The sequence below is a fragment of the Lonchura striata genome, chromosome 2 (assembly GCF_050655825.1).
Source record: "Lonchura striata isolate lonStrDom1 chromosome 2, ASM5065582v1, whole genome shotgun sequence".
Lineage (NCBI taxonomy): Eukaryota > Metazoa > Chordata > Aves > Passeriformes > Estrildidae > Lonchura > Lonchura striata.
In genome coordinates, this window is record NC_140704.1 from 68,652,508 (window position 1) to 68,673,446 (window position 20,939).

Genomic DNA, 20,939 nt, shown 5'->3' on the forward strand with positions numbered 1-20,939 from the left:
ACTAGAACCTTTTCAAAGCTCTTGCTTGTTTCTGATTTGTGTTCTTCTTCAGTTGCTTTTGGGGAAGGGAGGGAGGGAAAAACTGGTTAACAATTTAAACACAGAATAGAATTTCTTCTTGTATGTCTCATGAAGAAATGAGCAAATGTGAATAGTAGGAATGTGTTTCTCTAAAACAGTTGAATATTTCATCAGTGCTTGGGGAATAAACTGCTTATTCACAGAGTATAGGAGATGTTGGGAATTAAGACTTTACTTTCTGAGATCCCTCTAGACCTCAGAAAAAAATGTTGAAGGTTTTTATTCTTAAAATTCATAAAGTGAAAAGTCATTTAAACTAGAAAAATGTACTTTTCAGTACTTTGAAAATATGTTTTCTGAAACCCCTCTGGTTTGGTTTGGGTTTCTTTTTCCTTCAACAAAATCTAGTTGAAACTGGTTTATTTCCCAGTAGTTTTTGTGTTTTGACAAATAGTGCATTCAAACAGAAGGAACTGTTCCACTGAAGTGCTTGAAATCAAGTGCAATCCTAGGTCACATCTTGACCTGTTACATCTAGATAGCAGCTGCTGTAGTATATCTGCCTTGTAGCAGAAGTAAATGAGGGGTGGTGGTGGCAAGGCAATGGTTTTGGCTACAGACTCTTTTTCAAATAGCTGGTTACCCAAAACAGGGGAAGTTCCAAAGCAATCTTGTTAAACAAAATGTTTGCCCTTTCAAGCTCCAGTGGCACAATAAACAAAGATTACTTGGATTCTTTCCTGGAAGCAGAAGGTAGAAGGAACATCTTATGTTAATATAGTTCTCTTTAAACACGCAGACTTATTCTGGCTAGAATATTCCTGTCTCTCTTGGGAACTTGCTCCATTGATTTAATTGGACCAGTTAATATCCCTAATCTAAATAAGGGGTAATTTATCATGGTTTGAAATTATTTCACTTGGTGTGAATCCAGTCACCAGTGTAAGCTATGAATCAGAGTAAATCTCGACTGCATACAGGGATTTCTACTGTAATGCCCACTTGGATAATATCTATGCATTGTGCTTTGCTGTTTCTGATTCCTGTATTGTTCTAAGGTTTATAACATCGATGCAGTGATCCATATATACATAATCTGATTTGGATTAAAACTGTGCAGCAATCGGTAAAGGAGGCACTGATTTGGGTTCTTAAATTTGTCCAGAATTACCCCTTTGCATGCTGCGCAGATTCTGCTTGTTATCCCTCTGTCTGTGTAAATCCGTGATCCACACCAGTTCTAGCCTGACAGAGGGTTGTCAGCACTCTGTAAAGCCATGCTGAAATAGGACAGTAACCCAGATCTTAGAATTCTTAATTGTGTTATAGTCCATATGTAGCCAAACACAAAATCCCACTGGGACTCGGTCTAAAATATCAGTTTGATTTTTAATTTCAAAATTGGTTTACGTTTTGCTGCAGACGAGATTGAAATGGTAAAATGAGAAGGAATGTGAGAAAATGTTGCAGGCTGACCTGTCTTTTTTAGGATCAAAATAAAAATTTTTGTTGTTCATATTTACTTGTTTTTAAATAAGGCCTAGGGGAGCAAGTGAGAGAGCCTTAATTTTGTTTTTATTTGTCGCTAAATAAGAGAAGAGCTCTTTAATGGAGAACATGAATAATTTAGTATTTCATTATGACTCTGGTGAGCATGGTAGCTTGATAAAGAAAGTTGTGGGTGTAATTTCTAACAGCATAGAGACTGAGCTCCCATACCCCTTTCAAAAGCAAGCCAGAGCCCCTGTTGGAACTGTTTTACACTGCTTGCAAAAGAAGACACTGCCTCTGTGAGTGGGGCTTTGGCAGAGGTGGGCACTGCCACCCTGCCAGTGCAGGATCTGCCCTTGCTGCCTGTCAGCTGAAGTGAGAAAGGGAGAAGCTTTTGTCCTGCTGAACTTCCCTCCCTTGACATTATCAAGGTTTGATTCATATGGGTGTGAAAGGAAGTAAGATCTATTCAATTTGCTTGGTTGCCTCCTTGCATCTCTCTTGAAAGTTCAAGAATAGGTGGAGTAGTGATTTTTCCTTTCCGCTGTGGTAGCCAGTTTTTAAAAACAGGGGAGTTGTTCTTCCTTGGGTCCTGGTTACTACACTGCCTGGAAGAGTTTGCTGCTGTGTACACAGAACAAAATTATTTTGAACTCTTTCAATTTTCTTCCTTAGCTCTTTTGTCTCATGTAGTAGCAGGGACCCTAGTTATTGTGACACATTCCATGACATGATCTTTTTGGATGCTTGACAAGGATCCAGCTGAAGCCTTTGTGGTAGTAGGCCTTCAAAATTTTGCTTTTGTCCATCAGTATTTTTACTTCAGGTGAATGCTGCTGTTCTTAGCAATAGCTCTTGTGTGTTCTTGTGCTGTTCAGAAAGAGTATTTTAACTGCAGATGTTGCTTACAGGGTTTGAGAAATCAGAAAACTTATTTCAACTCCTAACAGCCTAATAAGACTCAAATCAAGATATTTTCAGGAGAAGAGAGTTTAGCCTGTATTTTTTTTATTAAAACCCCCAGTGTTAAAAAAAAAAAACAAACCCAAAAAATCCCGAAAAGTTAACCAAACTGTCCTCTAGCATTTCTTCCTATATAGAATAATTTCATAGCATAAAATAAGAAAAGCCTGTTTTCTGGTATGCTCATGGTCTTTGGCTTTTTGCCATCTGCTGGGTTACTGGTTTGCTGCATCCCCAGATTTACATACCCTGACCAGCCCAGAGATATGAGTGTGCAGGAGAGTAGGTGTATGGAATGGACAGACACCCAGAAGTTGTCTGGAAATGTACCTTTAGACTGATGCCAAGTAGGAGGAGATAAACACCTAATCCCCTTATTGTACTTATGACTGTCCATCTTGATTAGGTGTAAATGAGATTAAAAGTCCCCTGAGGAAAGGATTTGCTGTTTTTTTATAGGGGCCTGATATTAATGTTTGTTTTGTGTTTTGTTTTGGTTTTTTTTTTCAATTAAGTTTGCACATACAGCTTTCATGTGGCACTGAATTCAAGCAGCAGGAATTTTTGCATTGTTTTCCTCATGCCTAAAGATTTTTAATCTGTGAGAGGCTTTGGCTCAGCACCTCTCAGGCTGACCCATGTGCAGGTGCCCTCAGGACCTGGTGTTTCCATGCCTGTGGGAGTCAGTGGCACAGGTGATGGGCTGCACACAGCAGGGGGAAGCTGAGCTGTGAAGAGGATATGTAGGAAAAAGAGTGGAGCTGAGTGAAGCCAGTGGGGAAAGCTGGCATGGTAAGCTGAAGTTTTCCCCAGGAGAATAGGAAACTTTCAGCATTGCCTCTGCTTCCTGTTGAGATCTGCGTTAAGATGCATAACTCTGTTCCCACTGTAATCAAAAAGGCTAATTTTTAATACATGGGAAATTCTGGGCTCAGTAGAACGGTTTTTGAAAAAACTGTTTGTTAGAAGTAAAAGCAAATACAGAAGAACCTTGGCCAACTGAACAATTCAGTCAAGTGGCTCTTACAGCATTGAGACTCACTCTTTTAATTTGTTGTAATGAAGGAAAATTTAAAATAGCTGCCAGTGCTCACCAAGCTAGAGAAATGCAGATGACTCTTTTCACTTTACAAACTATTTTTATGTGAAGCTGCCCTGGGGAGGAGAGGGCAAAACTGAAATGATATGTCATTGCTGAAATTGCTAAACTTCATTCTTTTTACCCATTTGATTTAAATTTTTTTTTGTGTTTTCCAAGAGTGTTTCAGCTGACTTCTGATGAACAGGTGAAGAGTTTCCCAGAAAAATCTCTGTGTCTTACAGTTATATTAATTATTTAAAGCCATATGAATCTTTAAATTATTAAATCTTAACATAATTTGGATTAATTTTTTTATTACTCTGGCTTAGGTTAAATAAATGATCCAAGCATCTGCTACAAAATACAATTGTGTGCAATCAAGTCCAATGATTTGAGATATTAATAAAGCAATTTTGTATTTTATAATACAATTTTTTCACATCTGTGAAAGAGAATGTATTCACAGCATGATATTGAATATATATTGGATTTTTGTCATTATATTTCTTCTCATGAGTGCTGTATCCTTCAACTGAGGAGGACAGCAAGGGCCAGTGTCCACTTCCCTGAGGGCAAATTTTGCCTTTTACAATAATCTGAAGGACTATAGTAGGATACTGGATGTGAGACTTGAAAGCCTGTCATTTTGAAGCTGTCAGTTCTACACTATCTCGCAGTACTTCAAATGATCAGGTTCCAGGTCTTATATTAGTCTAGGTTTATTTTCAGTAAACGAGAAAAATATTTTCAGTGCTGGTACAATATTGCAAATGGATCAGATAAAGAGAATAGTCCCACATTCTGAATCTAACAAACATGTGACTCCTGAAGTGCCTGTGAAGTTTCTTTTAAACCCCTCCATACCCTGTGTGCAGGTTTGCTTATTAGTTTTAAATAGGGTACTTGGTCTTCTTACGTAGACTGTTAATTGGAATTAGAGCATTTAGCCTTTTAGGCTGCTAGTTTAATTATGGTAATGTGTAAAATGTATCAGCAAAGCCTGTTTGTCTATGCCAATGAAATTTGTTAACTTCAGTTGGGTTCCCAATAGGCTGCTCCGTGTCTAAGGCAAATTCCAACAGCAATGACATGAGCTGTCTTGGCCCAAACCCCATGAAATGAATAAAAAATGGAAACCAGACTGGCTTTCAGTTCCTGAGAGCTAAGTAGCCCCTGCTATTAACACTGGGAGACATGAATGAAGAACCATTCATTTGAGTTGTATTCTTGTGCATGAACAGCATGCTGCAATCTCCAGGGCAGGCAAAATGTCAAACTTTATTACACTAAACCAACATGAAATAAAACTGGGAAGCCTGAAGTAAATAGGCAATCAACAGAGAAGGTTTTTGTGTGCATGATAAGAAAGACATGGATTGAACTACTGGGTTGCGTGGCTGAAATAGGGGAGGTTAAAAACTACTTTTTTAAGTTTTGGAGAAGTCAGGGTATGGAAGAATAAGATACTGAAAGCAAGCAGGAGCAAAAAGGTGAATTTGAGAGCCAGCTCAGGAAAGCAGGTGTGTAGAACATAGTGCCTATGAACTTTTAAAAGTTTATATTTCTAATGCTTATTTTATGTATTTCTCATTTCAGATTGCCTGTTTGGTTCCTGTTGACCAGTTTGAGTTATACAAGAGGTTGAAGTTTGAACGAGGTGTGAAGATTTTTGTTTCTATTACCTTCTCTTTTGTCAGTGGAGGCAGCACTGTTATATATGGCAGAGACAGAGCCTGTTGAGTGAATTAAGGAAGAGACAGAGAAGATGTCTTTGCTTTGAAATAGTTTAAGAGCAGTCACTAGGTCCGACTGTGTTCCACAGACAAATTTGAAATTCTCTGTTTTGCAGAATCAAAAAAGCAGCATTAATGAATTACTAGACTTCTCCTCAAGCTTGTGGGCAACGCTCTCAGCCTGGGACTCCATTGTTCTTCCAATGGCACATTCTTCTTGGATCCTTGAGCTGGTTGTACTGGTAGAACTTGTCAAGGTGGTAGAGACTGGTGCTGGTCAGGGCACACAGTCCTTTTACACAGCCATAGGGGTCTTCAGAGCTTCTGGATGCACAACTGCAGAGCTTCTGGAAGTGTCACATATTCTGAAATGCAATGCGAATTTTTGCAAGCGTCTCTACAAAATAGATTTGCTTATGCGGAAGCCTCATGTGTATTCATCTAGTAGTTTTCTTCCCAAGGAATAGTAGGTCCACTCTTTCCTGAGAAAGGCCTACTTTGTAAAGAAGTTTAAAACTGAAAGTCTCACTGAGGCCAAGCTTTCCCATGCCCAGAGGTCACTCTTCTGCAGTAATAGATGGTTCCTTGACAAGGCTGAAGAATAAACTTGCGAGTCAGAAAGATGAGATCCCATTCCTGATTTTAAACACTGCCACCAGCTTGAAAGTTCCACCAGCTGGAAGGTGTAGTGTTTTTCAGAGAACTCAGTGCATGGTAGCATGCAGAGTGGTGTGCCTGAGACACTGCCCCACTCTGCCTGTTCTCAAACTTTCCTTGAAAGACTGTATTTATACTCTTGCTCTGCATGCCTGCTAAGATGCAGTGGATTGTGTAAGGCAATGCAGAGGTCTATAAAAATTAGGCAAAGTAATGCACTTGAAAAGTTGATTGGATAGAAGATTATAGAGGTTTTTACAGAATCTCATCTGACACGAATCCTTGTGAATGACCACAAGGTAGAAAAATTGCAAAATACTCAGACATGCCCCAGAGTTTATGGGCAAGTGCAGATAGTAGCTATGATTTTCAGGCACTCAGGTTAAAAAAAAAAAAAAAAAAAAATCCTAAATCTTGCTTTATTTTTTTATTTCTTTCTCCTGTTTTACCACTTTCTTGTTTATTCTTACGATTTCTTACAAAGTCTCTCCAGTTCATAAGCTAAGTGGCTTGTCTACAGTCCTAGACAATGGAAATCAGAGCTTGTCAAATCACCATACTAAAGAGTTAAGAAAAAGAAACATCTTGCAATACTTTAATCTGTTTTATGCAAAACCTTTTTTTAACTGAAGGCTCTGAAACTACTGGTTTCCTCGTATCTCTTCCTCTATAACTAGCCAAAGCTGAACTCATGATCTTTTGCCCAACTCACTGCTACTTTTTTCTCCCTGCCTCCCACACAGAGAAGTGTGAAACTTGTCTATTTTTTAAATCCTCCTTTCCTTTTCTTTCTTGCCTTAGTCTGACAAATCCTCTTCCACCTCTGCTATCTCTCTTCTTTATGATTCTAAGATCTGCCCTTGCTCCTTTATGATAAAACTGGTGTCCAAGCAGCAGACGTAGACATAGCCCTTTTGCCTTGCCTTTTGGCCCTAGCAATAAATCCAGCTTACTGATGTCTGGGAACAACGATTCCTGCTAGCTAAAGCTCTGACCTGGAGACCTAGCACTAATCCAAGTCTTAGCCAAGACATTTTGTCTATCCTGGTTTTAGTGCTATCCCCAAGGCTGACCTTTCTGCACTCGTCAGTGGGACTTGGCTTATTGACTTCTGCTGGCCAGGAGCTCCATTCTCAGACCTGAGCCTTACCTGGCAAAGCCTGCCTGCCCTGGTCTGACACTCTTTTTCTTAAACTAGCAATAAACCTCACTGATGGCATCTGCTGGGGATGGATTCTGACCCAGAATGTGTCCAGAGACTCCTTCCTGATCTTCAAGTGATCGGTAGAGCCCTTCCAGACATTTTCCATTGTGAGATGAATTTTGAGGAAAATTTGGAGCACCCCAAGAAGGACTTACACATCCGACAGCTATTTCCTCCATCCCCCATCTGTGCTAGCTATGTTAATAGAATATGTTTATTCTCATTTTCATTGCTTTCTTTTTTTAATGGGCCAATAACATTGTGTGAAAACATAGTGAGAAGTAATTGGTATAGAATGCTGTATCTATAGACAATTGTTAAATTTAATAATAGATGCACTGATAATATGCTATTCTCCTGTGAGTTTTGTGTTCTTAAAATGCAAATGTGTTTTTAAAAACAAGATCTTTTTGCATATCTGTAACTTCTCTGCATCCAGTCAGGGCTAAGCCACAGAGCTTCTTTGAAACATATTTATTAGAAACCAGGAATTGCTCTGTGTCTATTTAGGATGGTCTTGATGTAGTCAACAGAAGTAAAGAAACAGAGGAAAGTGGTTAGGGTATGTGGTTAAGTGATTAGGGCACATGGTAAGTGGTTAGGGCACATGAATTATGTTTGCTTCTGTGGCAATTACTCAGTAGGCTTCGGTAGATGAAGAGAATCTGCATTTTATGCCGGACTCAAAAGTAGTCTGTTTTAAATGGAGATTTCTGTGAAATACAGCCATAATCTTGTCTTTCCAGTGAGTACCTCCTCTGAGCCAGAAATTATTTTCTTCAGGGTGCTGCATTCCCCCTGTCTGCCACCCACATCTTATCTGCTGGTGTGCATTTTTTATGAAAACTGGCCAGATCCCTGCCCAAAACAGAACTGTTTGGGAAGGCTTTTACTCTTGAGAGTGGAGGGAGTTGCAACTGAAGTTGCTCCAGGGAAGCAGGGAAAAGGTTTGGGAGAGAAATGGCCCTAACCAACAGATGGAGCAACTTGCCAGAGCAGGATCATAGCCTCTTTCCCTTTTTTGGCTGTGTCTTTTTATTTTTTTCTGGTTTTGCTTGTACTCCATGGTAAACCAAACAGTATGAGACAGCGTGGATTGCAAAACACCATCTGTAGGTTCTTTGTAAAATGGAGGAAGTAGGAGAGGAGGGACTTTCTTCTCTTGTATTACATCTTGCTGCAACAAGTTCATAAAAAGCAGTTTTACAACCCAACTCCCCTCCTTCTAGTGATGTCAAAACCAGACATTCTGTCTTTCACCCAAACACAGGATAGGAGAATTCAGGTTTCCAAAGCTGAATTTTCAACAGAAAACATGCAGAACCTATTGTGTGAAGGATTAAATTCAATAGCAAGAACTAGGCCATAGTCTTACCCAATTTAGAGTTTCTTTTAAGAGACACCAAAGGAACATTGAGAAATAAAAATTTCTCAGTCTGGACATTACCTTTTAAAGGTATGTAAATATGAAAAGTTACTTGTTTTGCTGTGACTCGCTTCTCCCTACTAATGAAGCTGAGAACTAATTTGTTTTTGCTTTCATTCGGTAGAAAGCAAAATGTTTATTTTGGGAGGTAAAGAAGGAGTGTGCAATACGGAGAAAAAGATGCAACTAGATCCATGAAATGGCTGAGGGTAGATGGTACAGGTATTTTGCTGTCACTGCCTAAATTGTAGGTGACAGCCTTTGCATAGAAATAGAAATTCTCTGCATCTCTTGGAGCACTCTGACACAGACTCAGAAATTACTGAATTCAGAGCACTGTGTACCTGTGTGTCCTGCAGCCAGCAGAGAAGATGAACATCCATACGTGCTTTCAGCAAAATTTGCCAGAGAACATATATATGAGATCCTTGTGCAGCTTTTTGTTTCAAGTGGGACAGCTAATTTTATCTGCTGGAGGTACCTTGTAATGGCTTTTGCCATCTCACAGTCAGGATTTCCAGTGACTTCGGAGACATCCCCTCCATCTATTTATTTTCAATGGTGGTACCAGAGAGCTCCCAGGGAAGGAGGAGGGGCAAGGTAGTTCCTGCAGACATGACAGACCTTTTCTGGGGAGGCTCTGCAGGGTGTGAGTGTTCAGTTGCATCTCATGGAATTGACAGTGAATATGTCCCAGCTGGGTTTTTGTTGCAAATTCCTTGAATAAAGATTGGGAAGTGAGAGAGAAAATCAACATTTATCATTCTCTCCGTGTGGTGATGACTGTAACTCAGTGTCTACACCCTGAATCTTGACTCCTGTAATAATCTGATACCAGACAAATAGTAATGATATGATACAGTGAATATTAACTGCAGTTTATAGGTAGAGAAGAAAAATAACACATGGAAAGTGACCTGATATGAATTTAATTATAGTCCTTCTGATGTTTATATGGAAGTTACTGCATGGCTTGCACATGTCAAAGACATGGAGTGGCCTAGTGTTACAAAAGACACATGCTTCTCAGCAAGCAGCAGTTAGGTTCATATTTTTTATGAATCTCCCTATAAAAAGTCAACGAACACATTCTGTGGGATGTATTTCTATTGTTGCAATGCTTTCAGCACAGCTGCTTAGCAGAGCACAAATGCAGACCTGCCTAAAGAAGAGAAGGCCCAAGTGCCCATGGGCGTGGGTGTGGAGCCCTTTGGTTTCCACACCCTTGTGCAGAATTGGGTGTTGTATACCTAGACACTTGTCACTGGAACAAGAGGGGGACTGTATAAAAAGTTTTATTTTTCTCTCTCTGTTGCATTTCAGAAGTCCACTTGGACCCCCAGAGAACATGGTGCCCCACAGCCGACTGCCAAACAGTGTGCCACATCGCACCGAGCGAGTCAGGAGCACCGGTGCCAGTGGAGTGCCCCACCTGCCACCTGAGCTTCTGCTCCTCCTGCAAGGAGCCGTGGCATGGGCAGCACCTGTGCCAGGAAAACCAAATTACTCCGGTGTCGACCGAGCAAGGGTAAGATGGGAATCCCCAATGGCCGTGCCATCTTTTGGTTCTTTTCATCACAGGGCTCACATCGGGTTCATGGAGCAACTTTCTTTTAGGTCCACAGCTTCAGCTCGGAGCCTGTCCCTCTCTCCTGGTGTTTCCTAAATACAACTCCAGTCTAAATATTACTTTAATGATACATTTTATTTTTTAATACTTATATTATCTGTGTACTTGTCAAGCTTGGGTTGCAATTGACACTTCTAAAAGGTGAAACCCTCCAGGACTTTAAATCTGCCTAAAGGCTTTGTTCACATGCTAGAATTATGACCTGTGCCCATACAAGATATCCAATATACCAATATTTTAGGATTCAGATTTTGCTTATACTGTGATTAAGAAATCACCCCTGCGTAATATTTATAGAATCTCTGCATAGAAATACCTTAACTCCTACGCAGTGTAAATATCACTTGGAGTGAGAAGCCTGATTTATGCTGATTTTCCTTAAGTGCAAACAACCTGCAGATCAGGTTGTAAAAGCCATTAATCTATAGAAGAGAGACTTCTGTGTTTAAAGTATGTCATGTCTTTGGCTATCCATCTTTGTTTTCAGAATCAGGTTATGTTGAGTCATGTTTTCAAACTTCTCTATCATTTTGTTTTTAATAAATGAAAAACTTCAAACCTAGAGCATTCTGCTTGCTAGTGACTCCATGGAATAGGAGTTGCCAAAAAGCTCTTGCTATGATTTTTCTTCTCCAGGTGTGATCTCTGGCTGTGGCAGAGTTTAAGCCTATTTTATTGAGACAAGGAGGATTCAGACAAGGATTACGAGTTGCATAATCCAGTCCTGTTAAATGAATTGTGCAAGGTCTCTGTAACGAAGTCCTAAGTTTTAATGCTATAGGTGATTAATTGTGGGTGTAGTGAGTGCTGGTTTTATATAGCACAAAGGAACAAGGCAAGTGATTTTCACTTTTATGTGATATTAATAGTCTTACACCTTGTAGTGAGTATGATTCAGTGTATTGTACTGAATATAAGAAGCTTCTCACACTGAGGACACTTAGGACAACAATATTAGATGCTCTGTAGAATAAGCACAATAAATATCAGGCAGTGGACCTGAATACCAACAATCTTGTTCAGATCTCACTTTAATGTTTCCTTACTTTTCTAGGTTCCTTATTGGAGCAGAGACAGAAGCGCCGATTAAGCAGTGCCCAGTTTGTCGAATTTATATTGAGCGAAACGAGGGCTGTGCTCAGATGATGTGCAAGAATTGCAAGCACACATTTTGCTGGTATTGTCTACAGAACTTGGATGTAAGTGCTGCAGAAAAATCACCAGGATAAAAAATAATGGTGTTAGGGTTAGTCTGAGGCCCTGCACAAGCTCTTTGTTAGTTCATTGCTGTCCTAGTGAATTTCTTGGCTCAATTCAATTTCTGACTCAGTGGCTTTCTCTCACTCAGTCCTTTTATTTATATCAATATAGTTTTTTATTTCTTCCATAAGTGCATATAAGTGCATAACTCTTCATAAAGGGTTATGGCCATGTCTATGGGTCCCATGTTAATTCTTTGAGGGAAATGGGACTAACATGTTGCTTTCTGGAGGTTTGTTCCAGCAATACCTTACTCCAATTCCCTCTTTCTAAAAACAATTTGGTTGAGAGTAAGGGAAATAGATATCTTCCACCTGTTTCAACAGCAAAAGATGCAAAATGGTGTCTAAAAAATGATATAGTACTGGGTGAAGCAGGTTGTTCCATAGTATGGTGGGTTAAGGGCTCCCTGCTAAGGAGGATTAGGTCTCCTTCACTAGTCCATCTCTAGTGCTGTGTTTGCTTAAGAGAATGATTGGCTGTTAGGCTTGAGGATAAAAATGTTGGATCATGAACATGGATTGTGAAGTGCATGTTGCTAGTTATTTCTCAAAGGTTGCAAACCAGTCTCAACTTGTGTGGACTTCAAGTATCCTAGCAGCACAAAGAGTTCTGGAAGTAATGCACTTGTATATATGGCAGCTTGCCCTTTTGGCACAGTCACCAGTAACAACTATGGGAGTGTGAAAAGGACTTTACCAGCACTTGAAATAAAATGTTACGTGCTACTTAGCTTTTCTCGTCTTTTTTGTACTCCACAGCCAGCAAACGAGACTTCCTCAGTCTTCATCCTTTACTCAGTGTGCTAAACAGGTTTCCCTTAGTGTTATGTCCCCTTTCTGTGTGGGTGAATGTGCTTTTTCAACATGAGTCTTAGGGCTTGCCTCAGAGTACATGCAGTACATGGCGATTGCTTAACTTTGTGCTGAACCAGAAGAGTGTCACATTCTTGCAGCCTCTGCAGACGTGCCCTTATTGAGTTTTTGTCAGTTCAAAGGGAGAAAGAGAGAAAGAAACTGTAGCTGTGTGATTGAAATGTAGTTTTTCTGAATGTGTGGGGGTTACAGGAGCTCCGGGCATAGATGAAGGTAATACCTGCAAAGCTAGAGAGCAGAGCTGAAAAATGAAAGGGGAAGCAGCATCAGGTTACAGCACAGTGGTTTCGGGAGGGTAATGCAGGGCATGAGTCACGTTCTGAAGAAAAGAATGGGTAGTTTAATAAATATTAATGGTAAAAGAGAAATGAGACAGGATTTTTGTACATTTTGTATTTTCCTGTTAAGTCTAAGAAGAGAACTACTGCGAAGTAGATACATCAGGAGAACAGAAGGTAAAATACTTCAGGAAGACGATACCTTACATTGCTAGTTTTCAGAAATGCCTGTTGTTTTCAGTTCCCTTTATCATCACCAAATTATAGACCAGGTACTTGTGCAATTAGGTGAAACTCATGTGCTTATGCTTTTTAAAAGTGGAGGAGGAAAGATGCTGTGTGATAGATAGCTCAGGTGCCAAACATATGCCAATTTCTGAAACTGCAAGAAGTTATTCTAGGTAATTATTTAGAAGACGGGTGAACTTGTCTGCTGGCAGCTGGCAATTTCAAAGCAGTGCCAGGAAGGTTGTGTTTCCACTCTGGTCTTGAACTTCTTCCTGCAATTCTGTAACCTGCTCTTACAGCTTCTCCTTTTGTTTTTCAGAATGATATTTTCTTACGACATTACGACAGAGGCCCTTGCAGAAACAAGCTGGGCCACTCACGGGCTTCAGTGATGTGGAACAGAACACAGGTGTGTTCCTAGCCAGCTGGGCAGAGCTCTCATGCATGTATGGAACAAAGAGATTTTAGCCTTCAGAGATGAACCAAGATGATTATTTTCATATTTTCATCTTTTTTTTTTTTGTGACCTATGCTATGTTTATGCATGCACATGCACATTTTTTTCCCATGCTATCTAAATATGTATTTTTCACCACCCTGTCTTTCAGGTTGTGGGGATCCTCGTTGGACTAGGTATCATAGCGTTGGTGACCTCCCCCTTGCTGCTTGTGGCATCTCCATGCATCATCTGTTGCATTTGCAAATCTTGCCGGAGCAAAAAGAAAAAACCTAGCCTGCCAACAACCTAAAATTCTGTGTCTTTTTGAGTCTCCATCTGTACAGCATATGTATGTGAGAAAGCACAATGGTTATGTTTTGGTGCCATACCTACCAAATAATGCTCCCTTTTTTTGCCAGTTCTTGGGATAAGTGCCTATTCTTTACAGGCTACTCTATCACTAACAAGTCCAGATTATTGTGCAGTACATGCAGTATAGGTTTTTGCTTCCTGAAGAGGAAAACAGGACACCATTCAGTACTTCATATTCTAATATGATCTGCTGTTCAAGACGGATAGAACATTACCATTTTCCATCAGCTGCACATGACTTGATCCAGCCACATTACTCTGTCATTGCAGATTCAGTCAGTACTGTTGTGCTTGCTGCTGGTTCTTGGTGACACAGATTTCTCAGAAAGTTTTGGGTCTTTTGTGAAAGAGGGAGAGGGAAAAGCCTGATTGGGTCCCTCTGTCTGCTAGCTTGTGTCCAGTTAAATGTAACAAACCATTAAGAAAATTCGTTTGGTAGTTTCCTGTCAATTGGCTACCATGGCATTTCTTTCAGCATTGAAATAGATTTGATTTTTGCCATTGATCTCAACTACAGAAGTAAAAAAACAACAAAACTCTTTCCAAGATAGGGCTCTCTACTGAGAGACTGGACTACCTTGAGAAAGCTGCTATTTTCTTCACATCAAACATGACATATCTACCATGAAATATTTGAAATATGCATATTTTCCCTATCATTGGGCATGCCTTCAGTATCATGGGTGTAGCAAACTCACAGTGAAGGTAATATTGTTAGAAAGACTGTGATAACAGTTCCCATTTTGTGCAGAGCACTGGGATCCTGGTTGGGTGTGTGCAGAGTGGTGGCATGGGCGCAGATATACCAAGTACATATGGGCAGTCAGTGTATTTTTTTCAACAGTTTACATGGGGTGGCAGCAAGAACCCTGTTAAAAAGTTACTGAAACCAAGCTAAGCCAAGCCCTCCTTCAAAATCTTATGGACCTGCTGAAGTGAATACTTGAGAAATGCTGTGTAAATGTGACCTCTGTCCACTGGTGGGTATTTCTTTTGTCCTGCTCAAGGTTAACAAACTCTGTTATTTATATTTTAGTTACTCTAAATCTGAAAGGCTGTCATTTAATAAGTGCTTCATTTTAATTTGGTGCCTCACCACCAAGCCAATTCAAACCCTGGTATCAGTTACACCTGTATAAGTTCATTGGAAACTCACTGAAGAGCTGGAATTACTCCAGGGTCAGTCAGGAGTAGCTGAGATCAGACTCTGCTCCCTGGAGTTTATTTCCTTAATGGATGGTGCTTCTCACAACCGGGGCCGGTGGCGCTTTTGTTTTGGACTCCCGTCTGTGCATTCTATATCTGTGGGAACAGATGCAAGTTTGCACTGTATAATTGGTTGTAATTCCAAACCCCTTTCCGCAAGGGCTGCAGGGTTTGAAGATGCTCAGCCCGAGCGTGGTGTCGGGCTCGCGCTCTGCCCGGCTGCCCCTCTCCGAACACAGCGCGGGTCACCGGAGAGTGCTGTGAGGGTGCTGGGAGTGCTGTCTGTGCGTGGTGTTTGGCCGAGCCTCAGGAACTTTGCCTTCTTGGCAGCTGGAAATGTGACCTTTTTTCTGTTTAACTTCACTCTCCGGTTACTGTAACAAAAGTGGCAGGTTTTCTTCTTTTCAGAAAGTGTAGTCTGTTGAGCAGACTAGCAAGGACAGAGGCCTTAAATGATACTGTCTGTTTTACTTTTTAATTGATTTCTTTTATAAATACTGTATGACTTTGCTACCAGTCATAGCTGGAGGGCAGGCAATGCTCGCCAGTGTGAAAGGCTATATTTATTCTTCATCCTCAGCTTTGAAGGGAAGCAGAAGGGTAGACATTCTAAATACAGAGTGCAATGCAGGCAACTGCCATTTATAATAGATAAAGAATGTTTTCTGTATGTGTTTTCTTGAAGAGCACTAATGGTAGTGCTTTGGGGTACTTGTGACAGATTAAAGTGTCCAGCCCTTGGCTTTGCACTATTTTTCTACCTACGTTTTTATGGCACTACTGTCATTTCCATTTTATTTATGAACTTGAAGTTGCAGGTCTTACTTTAACAAAGCCACAAGGACAAAGATGTAGGAGCTGTACAGTTTCTTTAACCATAACCAGCATTGCAATGTACCAATATCCTTTGCATGTTGAAATTTGAGGTTTTTTCATGTTTTGTTATCTTACCCATGACCGATGCATCCTTTGGTAGTCTGGTTTCTTTCCTTGTCCTCTCGCTCTTTCTGTTGGCCTGTTTTTGCTAAAATGCTTATTGGAATGAAGGTGTCAGATCTTTTTTTTCATTAATACTGTTGTGTTAATAAAACTCTCAGGTTCTTCCCTCTGCTAAAGAAATGCAGCTGAAGGCAGCTGTCTTGCACCAGTTTAAGTGCCTGGTGGGCATATCAAAACTGGTACAAATTAGTCATGCAGCCTGGCAATCTCAGCGCCAGTCCAGGCATCTAAGAAATCTAGATGTGGATTGGTAACCCAGGCTTTTCCTGGAATCTTTACACAAAAACTGGATAAGGAAGGTATGAGCTACAGGCACCCCTTCCTTTGGCTGTGTAGGTGCAACAAGTGGACCAAGAAGGAAACTCTAGACATCTTCAGAGCTTAAAATTAAAGCTTTACAATGATTTTCTTTAAAAGGCCATGTCCAATGCCCCAAGTATCCTGGATTTTCACTGTATGGGAATACTTGAGCATGTGCATTAAGTAGACCCTGGCCTGGCCAAGTTAAGCATTACCTGTGCTGAAGCTCTGGGAGCAGGAAAGCCCCGTTGCTTTGTTTTCCAGAAGGCAGCTATTTTGCACCAACTGGCTATGCTCACAGAGTTTCCAGAGAAACATTTTAATAGGAATCTTTTTACAGTGTTGGCTTTTGCTTTTGTGCTGCTTTTGTTTGTTTTTTAACTTTGTAAGAAACATTAAAGTCACTTTATAAAAGATTTATTGAAAGCATGACAAATAATACTAGTAATAATTAAGGAGAACTAAAGATGACAGGACTCTGACTACATCTGACTCTTCTTAATCAAGGTATCTGTAAATCTGCTCTCCTGAGCTCCATCTGAGTGATGTACACAACATTGGTGTGCGTTGGTGCACATTACCAACTACCAGGCTTCACTGCTCTTCCCTCTCTTCTTGCCCTTGTGGCAGGTGGCTGGTGTGGGGGCAGCAGCCAGGGGAGAGCTCAGGGCTGTGGTAGTGCAGGTACCACACAGTAGCACATTGCCCACCCTGGACTCATCACCAGTTCGTTCTTGGGCCTTAATCCACTGAGAGACACCTTGGGGGTTTTGGCCCTTTAATGTGACATTCACAGACACCTCTCTCAGAGAACTGAAGTGGAAAGTAAGCCATTCCTTCTGAACCAGGAGCACTCAGACCTTATGAAAATTGGGCTCTAGGTGTTTAAAGGTCAGTTCCTAAACTTAAGAGACCAGTGCTAGAAATCTGGATTTGTACTGCATCTGGCCACAAATCTCCATGGACACATATCACATCATTTCCCACCAGTCACTGGATCTGTGTCAGATACAGCTGAAGATCCTACTCAGCATTCCATGTTCTTGTGTTAAAACGAGGATGATGATACCTGCTCCCAAATCCATCTCTTAATAAAAAGAAGATACTTGTCATGCTACAGCATAAGTGCATCTCTGCAGTATTTATTCCAGAACTATAGTGGGTGTTCAGTGCTGCCCTTCAGGAAGTGGTGGTTTATTTTTGGTGTGTGGGGTTACTTACCCCAAAAAAAGGGTACAAGGGGTAACAATAATTAATGCTTCTCAGTGCTTTAATGATGCTAAATGCTACATCTTGTTGTCTGTCCAGTAACATAGCATGAATCCAAAGATAAGTTTAAAATGTACACAAAGTTTACTTGAATGAACTAAGAGAAACTGGATATTGCCTCCATATTTGCATGAAGAAATAAATACAAGTGGACAGATACAACTGCATTTCCACGATGGGACAATAAAATCAACTTTTTGTCACTCCATTTTTTGATAGCACAATGGGTGGTTGTGCTGTAGTACCTGCCTTTAAAATTTTGAAATCTGTTTTGCACTTTAATCTTCTCCCAGTCATTCTTTCTCAAACTAATTTCTTTTATGATCTTATTTTTCATCCTGTATTCTGGCCAGAGTCTTAGAGCAAAGCTAGTAGATTTCTTTGTATGAGGATAAAAATCTTCCAGCCATTTTCTCCCAGGTTTTAAAAAGAAATTTGATGCTGAGTTACCTGACTGAAGTTAGAAATTCCAGACTTGGCTTGTTTAGAAAAACTTATTGAGGCTTAAGAAGTTCTCTTGTAAGACCTAAATAAGGGCTGCTTTGTTACAGCTCATAGATAAGGGAGCCATACAGCTTTTGAGCTTCACAGAAGAGATGCTTCTATTGTTAAGCAGATTTCTTTGGAAATCTGCTGGGGGGGGCGGGGGGGAACCTGAAAAAACCTACATCCTGTATATGTATTTTTATTATAAATCAAAATTACTTCTCTTGTATAGATTTGTGATTTAAGGATTCACTCTCTGGAGGTTTTCTAGAGTATATTTAACCAGGAAGATAATCTTATAAATATGCTGAGGCAGTTGAACAGAGTGTGCTAGTTATAAAACAGTTGTCAGACATCTCTCACACATGAGTGTGTAGGATGAGACGGTAATTTACATGGCTCAAAATAAAGATGTGAAAATTTACCTTTCCTGGAACAGCAAGAGTTGGTTCTTCTGCAGTCTTCTGGAAGGTTAGCTTATTGCTAAGACTCTGGAGAACTGCAGTCTCATTTTCTTTTTTCCTCTAGTTAGTAATGAAGTGAGAACTGAATGAAATTGCTGGACAGGAAGCCCAAATATGTGTCTTGTGTCGTGAGACTCAAGTTTCTCATAAACAATGTGGTTTTATTATTATAATTTATTATTATAATTTATGCAATGCAAATATAATTTATAATTAGTAATTATAAAATACTAAGGCTGAAGTATCATTGCTTTTATCATATGATACATTTATTTTAATTGAATTCATACTGGAAGGCTTTTCGCCTCTGCTTCCCATAGAGAAGGTCCTGGTGCACCTGCAAAGTAAATGTCTGTGATATGATGCAGTCCACAGTAAATGTTTCCTACCATTTTGTAGTTATATCAGAGGTTTTTTTATGATCCCTCAAGCTACTTGTTTGAATCGAGCAAATCTCTATTGTTAGAAAAGGTAATTTCCTAGCAATGAATTTTATTGGCTATCACAATCTGGGCTATAAAAGATTATACTGATTGGCAAGGTCCCTCATCTTTTTTAGCAGACACAATCTCATTCTTTTCCCTTCTTCCCAAGAAACTTTATCTTTTCTTGGATGAAAATTAAGGATGTCAGTAATCTGCTTATGCCTTCTGAATGTCCAGACAGAAGCTGTATCTTCTGGTGGCCATGTGCCAGGAGACCCCTGACAGTTGAATGTGCAATGCTTCAGTACGTGTGCAATGAGTTGCTTAAATTTCAAGAAGGTGCCTGAGCTTTATGGCTTCCTGGGGTCCATGCAGTGGATGTGGTGCACAAGGGACTCGGCTAGGTGAGGATTCAAGTGTCACCAGCTCTATGGCACATGTTGTGCTGGGCCATCTCACCATGTTCGAGCGTATCCCGGATCTTCATCAGGTGCCCTATCTCAAGCTTGGGGCCCTATCCATAGCTACCAGCCCACCTCCAAAATGCCCCAGAACCCAGAGCAAATCTGTTCCTTTTCCAAGTCTCTCGCTGCTGGCCTGGTCCAGTTTCACAGAAGCTTCAGTTGACATGAGCTATTTGGAGCTCAGCTGGTCTGATCATTTATTTTTCCCTAATGAGCAATGTTGCTGTCGAGGAAGGACGGGAATGAATAAACTTGATTCACAAGGCTGTGAGAGTAAGACTCCGATTTATTTAAAATACACTGCTGTTTTATACAGAGCTTCGTGAGGACCAAGTCCATTGGTTCTGAAGTGAAAACAATGCACACCATTGGTGCAGAGTACTTGACGCACAGTGATAGAACTTAACTGTAAACAATGTGATAAACAAGAGAGATAAAGAATTATTTACATTCTTCTCCAGCTCTTTCCCAGGCTTCTGCCTGGCTAGAAATTCTCAGTTTCTTTCTTTGACTGAATCTGAGACCCACAGAGCAAGGCTTGGGAATGAGGAGAAGCAGAACTGTTCCATATTCTGGTATTGGCATCACAGGCACCAAGGGTCGCTGTGTGAGAGCTCTTTTGACTGCCCCAGCATTGCTTATTTTTTAGAAAAGCCTGTGTTTTAAATGTGTGTAGATGGAAGTGTCCAAGTTTGACACTGGGTGTGTGTGGTGTGAACCAGCAGCAGCCACAGACCCCTGTCCCGCCCCTCGCAGATTTTACATTCTGTTTATCTGGTTTTAAGGGTTTTTTCTTTTCCTCCGGGTAATACACTTTCTTCACCATTTTTCTTCTGGTGAAGGGCAAAAGGGTTTGATCTTTGTAAGATTTGTTAAAATATTTTTGTGTTTATAAGAAGAAAGCTGACATGTATAAAGAAATAAGTGCTTTTGTAATTTTTTTTTTTTTTGTGGTATGATTCAGCATTTAAATGTTTTCCAGATGCAGTTTTTTGCACTCTCTCTGCATATATTCATAAAAATTATATTTATTTTCTGTCTTTAAGGTTTACTTTGGGTTTTTTTTTCTTCTGATGTTATAAAATGCAAAATGTGCAACATTAAAAAAATCAGTGTAAAGACGTCATCTCATTTTGTTGTAATCTTCAACTGCCTTTAAAAAGATAACATAGAAAATTTATGGAAATAATTTGAATACATCAGATGTGCTTAATGGAAACTTGAGGATAAAAGAAGTTAAAAAAGCTGTGATCAAGAGTCTTGACTCTTATTTACTTTCTTAAGAATTACTGACATTAAAATCCTTTTAGAGAATGTGGGGCAGGTTCTGGATTAGCCCTGGGAGCTGCTGCAGTGGCATGCAGACAGCGGTGGTATTTGCTCTCCATAGGTGGAAATGCAGAAATACTAAAGATCTGCTCCCCTGCAAAGTCTGGTGGAGACTGTGGCTTGGGAGCTACCAGGAGCTGGAGCTACCCCAGGAAGTGGATGTGGGATGTGTGGCAGGCTACATAAAGCAAACTCTGCTGCTTCAGAGCCCCCTTTCTCTTCACTTGCTCCCTCAATCCTGCCTGTCCTTGCAGCAGAACAGGGCTTCCTGCTCTGAGTTTCCAGAGGACCTGATGGATGGCTAAATCCTGCCGTACACTTTCAGACATCCATGCTCCT

At 40.3% G+C, this 20,939-nt stretch overlaps 1 protein-coding gene across 5 annotated transcripts in view; it reads left to right on the forward strand.

Moving 5' to 3' along the window:
- Positions 1 to 20,522, forward strand: part of RNF144B (ring finger protein 144B) — an 80,789-nt gene extending 60,267 nt beyond the window's left edge. For all 5 annotated transcript variants that reach the window (XM_085571523.1, XM_021553420.4, XM_085571521.1 and 2 more), the window contains 5 exons: positions 5,153 to 5,213; positions 9,900 to 10,104; positions 11,261 to 11,405; positions 13,167 to 13,256; positions 13,456 to 20,522. In XM_085571523.1, the coding sequence (XP_085427649.1) occupies positions 5,153 to 5,213; positions 9,900 to 10,104; positions 11,261 to 11,405; positions 13,167 to 13,256; positions 13,456 to 13,596 (642 nt within the window). In that variant the 3' untranslated portion in view covers positions 13,597 to 20,522. The remainder of the gene's footprint in view (positions 1 to 5,152; positions 5,214 to 9,899; positions 10,105 to 11,260; positions 11,406 to 13,166; positions 13,257 to 13,455) is intronic.
- The last annotated feature ends 417 nt before the right edge of the window (positions 20,523 to 20,939 follow it).